We start from the raw sequence: 13,122 nt of genomic DNA on the forward strand, positions 1-13,122 counted from the left end.
GCTATGTTTGAACTTGATTTTCTTAGTTTTGTGAGTTATTGTCTTAGATACTGTGTGTTAAGGTGGCTTCTAGTTTATTAGACTAAAGATAGCAGTAGAGTGTTCTTCCTGATGTAGCAGCATTAATAGGATGGATATTTTGGTTTAGGTGAGGCTTTAATGTTTGCTTGGGGACTTTTTGAACAAACTAGGGAGATTGTTTGATGAAAGGCATGAGATTAATTGCTTTTCCTTCTTTGACAGTATTATGAGATGTCCTATGGGTTGAATATAGAAATGCACAAGCAGGTAAGCTATCATTTCTTTATAAGCATTTTAAATGACAGTAATACTGTGCACTTTAGAAAGGAAATTGTATGTTTTGCAGTTTTATTCTGCACATTTTTTGTGGCCACTTGTATTTTACAAGACCGTGTACTGGAGAGAATGCTATTTTTTCAGGTGTGGTTCCCCATCTTTTTTGCGTATTATCCGCATTTTAATCATTTAAGAATGTGATATAAAGTGTCTGAATGCATATTAAACTTTGTACACTTTCAAAAGCAGGATGCTAAAGTTTTAAAATATGTTTTTTTCTTTTGAAAGAATTAATTTATGTATTTTGGGCATTGCAAACTTGTCTTATGAAAGCTTTTTTTGGAAAATATTAAGAAGTAAAATTGTAAATTGTGTGGAGCTTTCCTTGGATTGGTGTGAAAGAATGGATAGAGGGTGAGCTGGGAGGATCAAAATGAAATCTGTGGAGCTACAAAAGAAATTGATGTAAATTCCTTGTACTGGTCCCCTGAGGCTACTTACTTGGGTTTTACCAGGAACTGTAACTGTTCCTTCCAGAATTTGTACAGAGTACATGAGCCTGATAGGAGGATGTGATAAGGTTCAACACTGGGTCTTGGGTCTTGAAGTCTAGCAGTTAGTTCAGCCCAAAGAAAAAAAAAAGAAAGAAAGAAAAAAGATAATGATTAGTCAGAAAGCGTTGAGAGGTATGACTGAACCAGACTTTTTTTTTGCAGGAGACTGAATAAAATGGTTTGGTTTAAGTTTCCTAGAAAGGAAAATAGCATATATGTATAAATATTGTTTGGCAATAATAATCCCTCTAGGAGGCATTTATTTTTAGTCATCTAGTGAAAGTGCTTCAGATCTGTCTTATCAACCATTTCAGAATAGTTGTGTTTATGTGTTTACCTGCTGGGAAAAGATGAGGGAAAGCTTAGTGCTTTTCATCTCTTATTTATACTCATGGTGGATGTCATTACCTTCTAAGTTTAAAAAATATGAAATGATCACATATTATTAGGCTCTTACTACTTATGGATTCCTTTTTGGATATGGTTAATTATCACATACGCGAAACATACTCAGATCTTTAAAAGATGACAATTAGACAGTAAAAGCTATCAGATAGACAGTATTTGAAAACAAAAAGTTGGGAAAAAAAAAAAAGAGTCGTCACACTGAAGACTTCATTTCAGATACTTTTTTTTACTTCATGTACTATTCGGTTATGTCAGTATTAACATTATAGTATCATTTGCCGTGTGTTAAAATTCTTATTTTGGCATCCTTGCCATTTCTGTTTAGATGAGTAATGTAAATACCTCCTGCTTAAACAAAATCCATCAAACTTATGGATGGGCTCCCCTTAGCTCTACCTTATAGGAATAAATTACATGAGAGATATTGTTTGTTAATTATCCTCAATACATGTCATTTTAGGTCTGCATCTTGTACATGTCTTTTTTTTTTTTTGTCTTCATCTACCACCCAGTACTAATTAGTGTCTTTTTAAAGATTGGACCAGATGATTAATGTCCCTTTATTTCTTCTCCTGTATCTTATTATTTACCATAACCACTTAGTTTCCAGATCTCTTTATACTGTTTACAGTTCTCAGAGACACAGAGCTTGTATGTATTTCTTTTAGGGGGCAGGGGGCGGTATGTGAGATCCCTTAATTTTACACATTTTATACTTCTGTAATTCTGTCATCTTCTTGTCCAGCTGGCCTCAAATGCCATCCATTTGAAATTGAGAATGGAGTACATTTTCCCTTTTTTTCTCTTGCTTTTAAATTCAATCATATCAAGAATCCTGAGGGCAGTTTATCACATTATGAAATACAGACAGCCCTGCAAACCACCTACTTATTATATTTTCTTTCTTTCCCCCCTTAAGCACAGAGGCATATCTGTCTTTATTTGTTTTCCTAGGCAGACAGCCTTGGTTCCTCTTGGCCTGTCTTCCAGATGCACTTGCTGGATACCCTCATAATGGAAAGCAGCAATAATGCAGAGAAGTTGCCCTGCGGCATAATTGGGCCTAGTTCTCAAGATCGGGTTAGGCTTATTCACTTATTAGATTTGTGTCTCTGAAGGGTTCAAGAGTAGGAGTCCCCGGAGTCCTTGGAAGTACCCTAGTAATCGGTGGCCCTGATATTTGAAACCTTTGTATATTTTTTGGTTAATGCTTCTGTTCTTGGCTGCTGCCAGCCACAGAGTATTTATTTTTAGAGAAATTTTTCATTGGAACAGAAAATGATGGCTGTGATGGAGTCATGACTCTGTGACTTAGCAAATTGATAAAAGGACAGAAGCACACAGCAGTGACAAGCAGGCTGGGGGGGGGGGTCTAATATTATGGTCCCTCCCCTTTCTGTATGATACTCGTCAGTCACCCTGTGCTGGTTCTGTTAGAGGACTATAAAGTGAAACCTATGGGGAATTTGTCATTCTGAAATGAAAGCTAATGTAATTAGTACCAATTAAAGTACATTCAGTAAATTGGATTTAATCTTAATTAAGCCTGCATAATGTTGCCAATTTTTAACAATTATGTTTGAGAACATAATTAATTTAAATTTTGGTAACTGAGTAAATAGCATTAGTCTGGTAGAATTAGTTGATTTTTTTTTTTAAAGGGGAACTCAGTGACATGACATGGAATTAGAGCATAAAATATGAATATAATTTCTGGTAATCTTTAGTAGGATCGATAGAGCTGAGCAGATAAAGCTGGGAAAAAACCCAGAAAGGTTAAAGTGGAGTGTTCTAGGCTATAAAGTGAATTAATGCTTTGCCACTGTCTTAAGTTCTAGCATGAAAGTGAAGATGACAAATGGGACATGGTTAGAAATGGCACGTGTTTCATTGTGATATCTTCATAATGGAATTTTTTAAAATGAAAGAACATTGGCCTTTATTCCTTGAGGATATCCCTAACTTGGGTTTTTTTGTTTTTTGTTTTGGATGGGACAGGTGGCCCGTGGTTTAGTTGTTACTTTTTTTTTTTTTTTTTCCCTCTGCTGATTGTTCTTTATAAATACAGTGTGGCTTCTAAATGGGTCAGTGACCGTGGGCAGAACAGGGTGATGCATGCAGTTGATAACATTGCTAAGTGCTGCTTGTTCCCATCCTTCACTCGTAATGCTGTAATTAAAGAAGACTGCCCTGATTTAATTTGATTTAATCTGGCAGCGGCAGTTACCACTTTAAAAAGTGAATATTGGATGTAGATTAGGAACAATGGGTATGTAAATTCGACCTATAAGTGTATATATACAATTATTATTTTTTTTCAAATCAGAGCAAGAGAACTCCTGTTTCACTACAAGCCATGTAAATTTTATTATGAGACTTGGGCCACAACCGTTTGAGTGCTGCTAAAATATTAATTGAATAGAAATGAAAGGGCCTTGCCAACTGACAGGATATCATAATCATAGCCTCTCTGGTCGATGGTAAATGATGATAAATGACATTAGGAACCTTTTAGCAAACTGTAATAACTACAAGGAGGGAAGCAGTATGGATTTGCATTATATCTGATACCCTCTAGTACCAAGTGGATTGCCAATACTGCTTGTTTAGCATTTTCTAAGGGCAATAGGATATTGATTTCTGACTTACAAGGAACAGCTCTATTTTCACCATTGAAAAGTATTGCAGGTTGTTAAGAAGAAATTGACTTGAAGAGGCCGACTGCTGCCCATCATGGAGCAAATAAAGCAAAACTGCCGAAGCATGGTGGAGCAGCGAGAGGGGCCCTCAGCAATTTGTTGCTATTAATTTACCATGCTCGACAGCAAATCAATCGGCATCTACTTCATCTGCGGGAGAAAATGCTGTCCAGGGCAGATAAAAGGCTCGGCATGGTACAGAGAATAGACTGGATTGGCCAAAAGGAGGCTCCAGTTAATGTGTAAATAAGTGAAATCAAGGCCACAGTTGCAGAGGAAGCTGTTGTTAATTAGGTTGGTGCTTTTTCGTGAACTATTTTAGAAAGCAGCCGAGGATTTGGAGAGTAAAAAGAGATTTATTGAGGTTGAAGTAATATACGACTGGCATGGCATTCCAGCCTTGAGTGTACTTGATTCTAGGGTGCAGTAAATTTATTTGGGGACAGTGCTTGCAGTGGAAGTCAATTTGTTTAGAGTTGTGTTTAGACCAGGTTTCCCATAAGAAAACTTTTTTTTGGAGCATTACTAATTTCTTACACATCTCTTGTCTTAGATTGTGTATGCTTGGATATGGAGGAGTAGATGTAGGAGTAGGTGTTTGAGAATATAGGCAAAAAGGTGACTGTGGTATTCTTAGGCAGTGACTATTTTTTTCAGGAATGGATGTGATTGAACTCTTGTGTGATAATGAAAGTGAATTATCGAAGGTGGGAAGTTCTAGCTGAAAGTAACTAATAAACCAGTGAAAATTCTGCTGACAGAACTTTCTTTTGCTGTATAAAATTAGGAAATAATAATCTAGAGGGGCTGAACAGTGGTGGGCACTGCTGGACTGGAAATTCTCAAAGAGAGATTACAAGTGAAATCTTGATGATTGTGCAAAAAACTCCAGATACAGTTAGAGCGTGGGGAGGGGGTTGTGTTTTTATTTGTTTTTCATTAAGGTTTAAAGCCACCTTTTCTAATTTAAGATTACTTATCCTTCAGTAGTATTCTGTAATTAACCAAATGGAGGTTATTGGTGGTAAATTTTCCCCTGCCTCTCTGATTTGAACATTTTGGGATGAGGGCCAACTTAAGTCCTATTTTTTAAGTCTAGATATATGTAGATTTTAATTAACTTTTTTCCAAAACAGAGGTTCTAGCATTCGGACAGTTGATACCAAGGGGCAGTGGCTTGGGTGGGACCCATGGAGCTGTCATTTTACGTGTCACAGGACCTTCAAGAGAAGTAGATCTGGAGGAGGAAATTTAACCTGTCAGGGCGTGGGCATAATTAGGATCACTTTCTGGATCACATGGGTTTTCCCTTTTTCTCTTCTTCCATGTTGGGTTCTTAATTTTCTTTCTGAGGTTTTATAGACTACCTGAAGATTTTTCACCTGAAGCAGTGTTTGTTGAGTGGAATTGGAATTTCCTCTCAGTGGACGTAAATGTTTATTACATATCTGGGTTGTGCTTGCCACTGATCTGGGCCCATTGCCAAAATTCTGTATTTCTCACAAAGATCCTAAGAAAGGGATTATATCCCATCAAAGGATGATTAAACAGAATCAGATCTGCGCAAGGTGATACAGTTATTAGGTAGTGGATTCAGGACTTCAGATGAATTTGCCTGGGAGGGTGTTTGCTGGGAGATGGGTCTGCCCTGGGTTGGAGATTCAGGCCCCAGCTCATTTCTGGAGTGGAGAGCCCCTGGGAGGCTGGGCTAGTGCTTCGGTTTGTCCTTGAACCACTGAACTTCAGGCTTATACCCAGACCCCTGCAGCTCTGCCTAGAGTCAGGGCCAGAAGGCTTGGCCTGGACTCTCTCTCCATCCATACTGCTTTCAGTGGGTAAGAGGGCGAGGGTCACTGTCTCTTGGAGTCTCCCACAAACGGGGTGAGGAGAGCTGCTTGTTTATCAAGATGAGTTTACTTCCTCCCTGGGTAACCTATTTCTCATTTGTTTACAAACTTGCTTTTCCATTTAACTTTTATCTTTTCCTTGTGGCTTTTAAAACTGCCTGAGGACAACGGGGCTGTTTGTTAATCACCATCTTGTGGGTTTTTGAAGGGGGAAGCTGGGAGGGGAAAATGTGATGTTTTGTGGCCTCTTTGTAGTTCAGAAAGAGGTTCTTAGATGCAGGAAATTGCACACAACTCAAACTTTTAAATGAAGGCAAATGTTTTGCTTATACTGTTAAAAGACTTTCTTTGCAGCATTCAAACAAAGGGATATTTCCTTTCTCACTGCCCCTTAATCCCTACTGGATATTGCGTATTTTTGTTTAGCTTATTTTATTTGCTGGGCAAAATTCTTTGTATCCTGAATAATATCATTTTGAGCCAGGTTAGACTAGTGGACTGAGGGATAAGATGCATCTTTTTAGGTGCAGTTCCAGCCTCGGTGAAGCCGAGATGGTGCAGGCACTGGCCCATTGTTCTCACATTCTCCGTTTTGTCTTTCCTAGAATTTTACTTCTTTTTTTTTTTTTACTTTTTCTTTTTGTACTATAGAATAGATAAAGTCAATTGGGAATTAAATGTTTCAAATGTGTACTGAGAAGTAATTTGTGTTTGTTTTTAGTGAGAACATTTTTATTTGACATGACTGGATAGACAGGCTTAACACTCCACGACAGTAATATATTTGATGGCTGCAGAGCCGGTGAAAAGGATGTGATTTTTAGAAGGTATTTTCCCTTGATCCCTCCCCATACCTCCTCTTAAAAAACTCTAGCTCTTTAGCTGCGGTGGCGGATCCAGTGGTCCTGTGACTAAGTTACGATCAGTTTTGTGAGCTGGGCTGTGGGAGAAAAGCTGGAGGCAGCACGTGTAGGTGTGGGCAACTGAGTAATTTATACTGATAATGATGGGTTGCGAGACTTAGGACTTGACTTGTTCAGAGGAAGTTCACTGCAAACAGAGCTCACCAAATTACTCACTCTAAGGGGGACGGGCCTGAGAACTTCTGGTCAGAAGCGAAAATTAGAGTCGTTGTGACTCTGCCTTAGCAACAGCTGTCAGTGGTAGCTGCTTTCTATCTGTAAAGAGGGATTTAGCTGGCATTCATCAACGCAAATCTGTATGCCCTCTCTGTTTTCGTTGGCCTTGACCCAGCATTTATGCCAAGCTTTTGCTGTTTCTCTGCCACTGAGCCCACCTTTCCTCAGAGAGCTGCCGTGTGTGACAGTACTCTGTCCAGGGGGACAAAGGGAAGGTGTGGGTTTTCTTAGCTGGTTTGTCAAAGAAGCGGAAGAAAAATACCCGCAGGCACCTCTCAGGTCCTCTGCTGTCTGGTGCATGGGTCACTTTGTCATCATTTTTGAGGATTTTACCCACAAATACTTCACGGTTGTACTGTGGAGGGAGTTTCTGTGATGGATGGACAGAAAGCTGGCTGCTCTACTGGGCTCCACACAAAACCTGGCCAGCCCGCTGCGTCTCAGCCCCGGCAGCTTAGGCACGAGAGGCTGAGGCAAGGAAGATGGATATTGACTTTCTGGTTTCCTAGCAAGCTTATTTCACTTAATTGTTATTATTCTAATTAGGATTCTGTTCTAATTTTCTACATATGTATTCTGCTTCTGAAGGTCTGTGGGTTATTTTGGTTAAAGAATTTGAGAATGCAAGGAAATATAACTGGAAAGAATTGTAGAAATTATGAGCACTAGTACCCTGTAACACCCTTTCTTTACAGAGAGCTTAAGGCATTTTATATGTTCTCCTTAATCTTCCTGATGTTCCTGTAGAGCAAGTAGCAAGCTTGGATCCGTGTATTTATTTAAATAGCTTCTGTCAGTGGAGTGCCCGACAGTTTGCCAAGCAGTGTCATTCCACTGCCCTCCTTGAACAGATGACACCGAGGCTTAAGGGCTTAAGAGACTAGCCCAGTGTCACGGTACAGGAGGATCAGCCTGCGGGTGGGGAGACCAGGGTTCACGCGGGTCAGCGGACACCCGAGGTGGCACAGCGAGAGTTGTTGGCAGAAAAGGAAACAGTAGGTTTCTTGACTTCACTTCCAGGGCTCCCTTCACTGACCGCGCTGTTTCCAATCAGCAAATAGTGCGCCTGTTTCTGGGATGTCCTCGGCTGCATGCAACACGAGACGATGGGGACGCTCCCGGCCGTCCAAGAAGTGTTAGAGTGTCACTCTAGCTAGAGACCTGATCTGTGTGTTTGTGTGCGAGCACAGAGCCTCCCTCTCCTCCCTGCTATCCTTCCAGAGTCCAGGCCCCGCCGAAAGGGAGGCTTGGGATCACAAATTAAAATACAGAGCCTGGATCCACTTGGAGCAGAGCGCTTAATGAAACTGGCTGTTTCTGCATTCCTAAAGTATACTGTGCAAACACTAGATGTGAACTTGTTTCTTGCCAGTCTCCTCTCTCCCACTAGAAGGTAAGGCTCTGTGGGAACAGGGGTGTTTATTGTTCTCTGCTGTGTCCCCAGTGCTGAGAACTGCCTGTCACACAGTAGGTGGTCATGAAATATTTGGTGAGTGAGGGAATCCCTGCATTCAGATCGAGCTAGCCAAGAATATGCGCGATTTAATATTTTTAAGGGCATATTGTGGTTGTAGGATAACAAACGCTGAGCTTCCAAGCCTCGTTAGGCCTGTGGTGCCTACTTGTTAAATTTGTGGAAAAATGACAAGTGGAAAGACAAAGTAAAAGCAACTGAGCTCAGTTTGCTTTTCAGGAGTGAGTTAGGCTAGTTAAAGTAGAATATATGTGTTTTAGCATGTGGAATTTGCCTTCTTAAAGATGAAAACATGAATCTTTCCTAACTGAATTTAAAATTCAGTTTGGATATCACTCTATCACTAGTCGCTGTGTATCTGAAGAATTCTTTTACTATTAATAGGTCTGTGTACATGTGGTTTGAGTGAGTGTGGGGAGATATTGATCTTAGCCATACTGTGGTGTGTTTAGCTAACTTCTTTCCAAATCAGTAAAAATGCAGGCTTCTGGTTCTTTTCAAGGGACAAGGAACTTTGAATATATCTTAGTTTTTTATTGGTGGAGATGGTACCGTGTCGTTACAAGAGTAGTAATCATAACAGTAAGTGATTTTAGAGAGCTTGCTGTGCAGATAATATTTTACTTATTCTCACAATAACCTTATGAGGCTATTACTGTGTATTATTATTTCCATTTTGTATATGAGGAGACTGAGACACATAGAAATTAAGTAAGTTCTGTCAATTCTCCAGACATTTCAGATGCTGTGTTTGGAATACTCTGCTACTTCCCCCAAAGTACTTGACTGAGTCAGGAGATTCAGATTCTAGTTCTGACCTCGCCAGTAACCAGTTGTGTGTTATTGCTGAGTACCTTAACTTCTCAAGACTGTACTTTTCTCAGCTTAAAATTGGAGTGTAAGTGAACACTGAGATCTCTTTTAGTTCCTTTGGTCTAAAATGACCATTTGGTTTTGGTTATTTTCTATGACCCAATGAACAGAAGTGAGACTTCTTTTTAGTCTCAGAAAGTCCCTTTTAACACCTATTTTCAGAGTTGTTTTTTTTTTTTTTTTGTTCACGCCGCGGTTGTCGGGATCTTAGTTCCCTGACTAGGGATAGAACCTGGCCCCGGCAGTGACAGCGATGAGTCCTAACCACTGGACCACCAGGGAATTCCCAAAAATTGTATGTATTTTATAGGTATATAATATAATTCCAGTGCTGCTTTAAAATTTTTTTTTTTTTAATTTCTTTATTATTTATTTATTATTTATTTTTGGCTGTGTTGGGTCTTCGTTTCTGTGCGAGGGCTTTCTCTAGTTGCGGTGAGCGGGGGCCACTCTTCATCGCAATGCGCGGGCCTCTCACTATCGCGGCCTCTCTTGTTGCGGAGCACAGGCTCCAGACGCGCAGGCTCAGCAATTGTGGCTCACGGGCCCAGCTGCTCCGCGGCAGGTGGGATCCTCCCAGACCAGGGCTCGAACCCGCGTCCCCTGCATTGGCAGGCAGATTCTCAACCACTGCGCCACCAGGGAAGCCCCCCAGTGCTGCTTTAAAGTGATTAGTTTTTATGTTTTTCATTTGGCATATATAGTGTTAAAAAATTTAATCATACAACTTCTGAAATAACATGAATTATAATGTGATCCAGTAATTTTCTCCCAAAGTGTTGGGGGGGGTGTATATGTAGTAGTTTATTACCTGTTGTGTAATTAGCTCCTGGGATTAGTTACCCTTCCAGAATCCAGTGCCGATGTCAGTTTCTTTAGCTAAGGTTTACCCTGATGACACGGCAGGCCTGTAAACTGGCTTACAATGAACTTGAGATCTTAAGTCCTTGGGTTTCTCACATTGTCCTTTACTTAGAGAAGGTTTGGACTTTTCAACTTGGTTTATAAGTTAACTGTAATTAAGTAAAAGAAGGGGGAAATGTATAATCTTGACCTTTGATGAATCAAGGACATAGTAGAGATCAGTAGTGATCATAGTAGAGATCATAGTAGAGATCCATCACTAAGGTATAAGCTCCAAAAGAGAAGAATGTGTTGTGTTACTCCTGTATTTCTGGCATCTGAAACAATCTTTGGAACTAAACAGAGGAAACGCTGGAGCAACTGAAGGGATGCTTTAATTTTTCATTGCACTGCACTTCCTGTAGTAGAGTGTCAACCACCAGTATATAAGCTTTGTTTCTGAGCTCTTAGGCAGGACTCTTAGGAAGAGTAACGATGGCCTCGATAGGCAATCCGAGGTTAGGAGTTCTCATTGCAGTTCTGCCACAGGCCCCTGAGCTGGCAGTTGGGCAGTTTTAAAATTTAGGATTGGATTCATCTCCAGATGAATGGAGGTCCAGATGGGGGGGTCCTTGGCTGGGTTTTAAAGTATCCACAAAGTCCTTGAACTTATATCCAAAATTGTATGCCTTATTCTGTGGGAGAAGAGTTCATAGCACTCATTGATCCAGTGAGGAAACCTGGACCCAAATGGAGGAGTTTGGGAACTATTTCTCTAGAGCAGTGGTGTCAAACAGGGCAGTTTCTTTCTCCCAAGGACATTTGACAGTATCTGCAGATATCTCTGGTTGTCACAACTCAGAGGTGCTACTGGCATCTAATGGGTAGAGGCCAAGCATCAGCCTTGTTTGGCTTCTAGTTAATTACATAATTTTGAGAGAACCTGTCAAACTATACTTGTATTTTCACGTTTTCTTATGCTGTTCTTATGATGATTAGCAAAGTAGGGTTGTTGGTGGTGGGTTCTTATTTCAGGTTCAGAATGAGGGTGTTACATGATCTTCTGTAATCATCGTTTTCATTGGAAATTTCTTGTTTTAAGTGAGGCCCATTTGTCTTGGCTACCCATTGAGGGTCCCAGAATTAGTCTTAATTCTTTTTTTTTTTTTTTAAGTTTTTTTGATGTGGACCATTTTTAAAGATTTTATTGAATTTGTTACAATACTGCTTCTGTTCTATGTCTTGGTTTTTTGGCGGTGAGGCATGTGGGATCTTAGCTCCCTGACCAGGGATTGAACCCGCATCCCCTGCATTGGAAGGGCGAGGCGAAGTCTTAACCACTGGACCGCTGGGGAAGTCCCAGTCTTACCTCTTAGTTCCTTTCTAGGTAACAGTTTTTCAAAAGTATTGTCCTTCATTAGCCTTCCTTTGTCCATGCTGAACAGTCCCAGTATTTCAGCCATTCTCTGGGATACCTGTTTGGTTATTACCAAGATAGGATAATATCTTGGGCCACCTGAGAATTCAGCATAACACCTTGGCCTGATCTACCCCAGCTGAAAAATCAGGGCAGATCTTGCTACCAAATAGTCCTTCTGCTGTTTCACTTAGCTTCTTGATTAGGTCAAAGTGCATTGTGCTTGTGTTTGTCTAGTCCTGACCACATTGTGATAAACAAAATGGAGTCTTGAGTTTTCTAAGTAGCCTGTGAGCCTACTCACATGGGTTTATTCTATTTTTGAATATTTGGGCACTGTTCAGTGAACATGTTTTATTTGGGATTAATTTTTCCCTTTGCATCTTCCATTGTGCCGTGCTATGAATGTGGGTGACTGTTCTAAAGGCTTTTGATTTTGGGGAGGATGTAGAACTGTTTGAGAGTTTGGCTTATTACCTCTAAGTATGTCTACCTTGGTTAACCTCAAAAAATATTATAGTTCACCTAAAGTGGCCAATAAAAAACGTGGTGGCATTTCCACAGTTACTTGCTTAAGCAATTTTTGGCCCAGTTGGGGAAGACAGAGTGCATGTTTGGGCTTTTTAATGGAAAAATTGTGTCCTGCACTATTCCAGAGTGTCCTTAAACTTTCTCCTTTATGTACGTTCCAGGAATGTGGAGATGACAGCTCTACTTCCTTGTAAGCCTTCAAAATTTTTTTTAAAAATTGTTTACATTTTTGAGGTTTCAGATTTGGGAGACTGGGTCAGACATAGTGCATTTATGTACAACAACCTTTTTAAACGGCAGCTCACTTTCAAATGCTTGATATGGCTGACCTTAGGAAGGAGACCCATTGTTAGGACATACTTTAACCAGATCTAAGCATAGCCAGTAGGATTTTCTTAAAATCTAAGCAAGAATTTAGGATATTTTGCATCAGTTTAGGATGTATATAGAAAAAAATTCGGTAAGATCTTTGTTGGATTTGTATTGTGAGATGGGATTCATGCCAACTTCCCAAGATTTATAAATTCCACTTTTTCTTTGGTATTTGATATTACAGTTTGGGGGCATGCATTTGTCATTTTTGTTTGTTTGTTTGAATCTTGTGCAAAAAATAAACTTTCTAAATCGAAATTTTTAGCTTCTCAAATTGAGATATTTAGAACTAGACCTACAGAGATTAAGATTATAACCTTAAGACTTAAACCTGAAAAAGAACTGAATCCTCATGAGGTTGTTTATTCTTTCTTCACTGGGAGAGTTGCATGGTTAGGAGTTGGTAGTGTTGGATACCTGAGATGGAGGGCAAAGGCTATGGTGGCTTATAATCATTCATTCAGCAAATGCTAATTGACCTCAGACTTTGTGCAGGGTGCTTTGAGGGTTAGGGAGTTAGGGGAGGTAGAACTCTTGTCTCCATGGATTCTAAGCTTTTAATGGCATTTGGACCAGTGTGAACAGTGCATGGCAGTGTGTGGTGATGGCACACTTGTGACATAGGCAGAAGAGGAGGAGCTGTTTCTGGCTTGGAAGTGATTAAGAAT

General features: G+C 40.0%; 1 protein-coding gene across 5 annotated transcripts in view; it reads left to right on the forward strand.

Annotated features, from left to right (window-relative positions):
* The window catches only part of TLE4 (TLE family member 4, transcriptional corepressor), a 147,920-nt gene that overhangs the window by 3,950 nt on the left and 130,848 nt on the right, over nucleotides 1-13,122 (forward strand). For all 5 annotated transcript variants that reach the window (XM_059924964.1, XM_059924968.1, XM_059924965.1 and 2 more), the window contains exon 4: nucleotides 244-288. In XM_059924964.1, the coding sequence (XP_059780947.1) occupies nucleotides 244-288 (45 nt within the window). The remainder of the gene's footprint in view (nucleotides 1-243; nucleotides 289-13,122) is intronic.

This window comes from Balaenoptera ricei, chromosome 6 (genome assembly GCF_028023285.1).
Source record: "Balaenoptera ricei isolate mBalRic1 chromosome 6, mBalRic1.hap2, whole genome shotgun sequence".
Taxonomy (NCBI): Eukaryota; Metazoa; Chordata; class Mammalia; order Artiodactyla; family Balaenopteridae; genus Balaenoptera; species Balaenoptera ricei.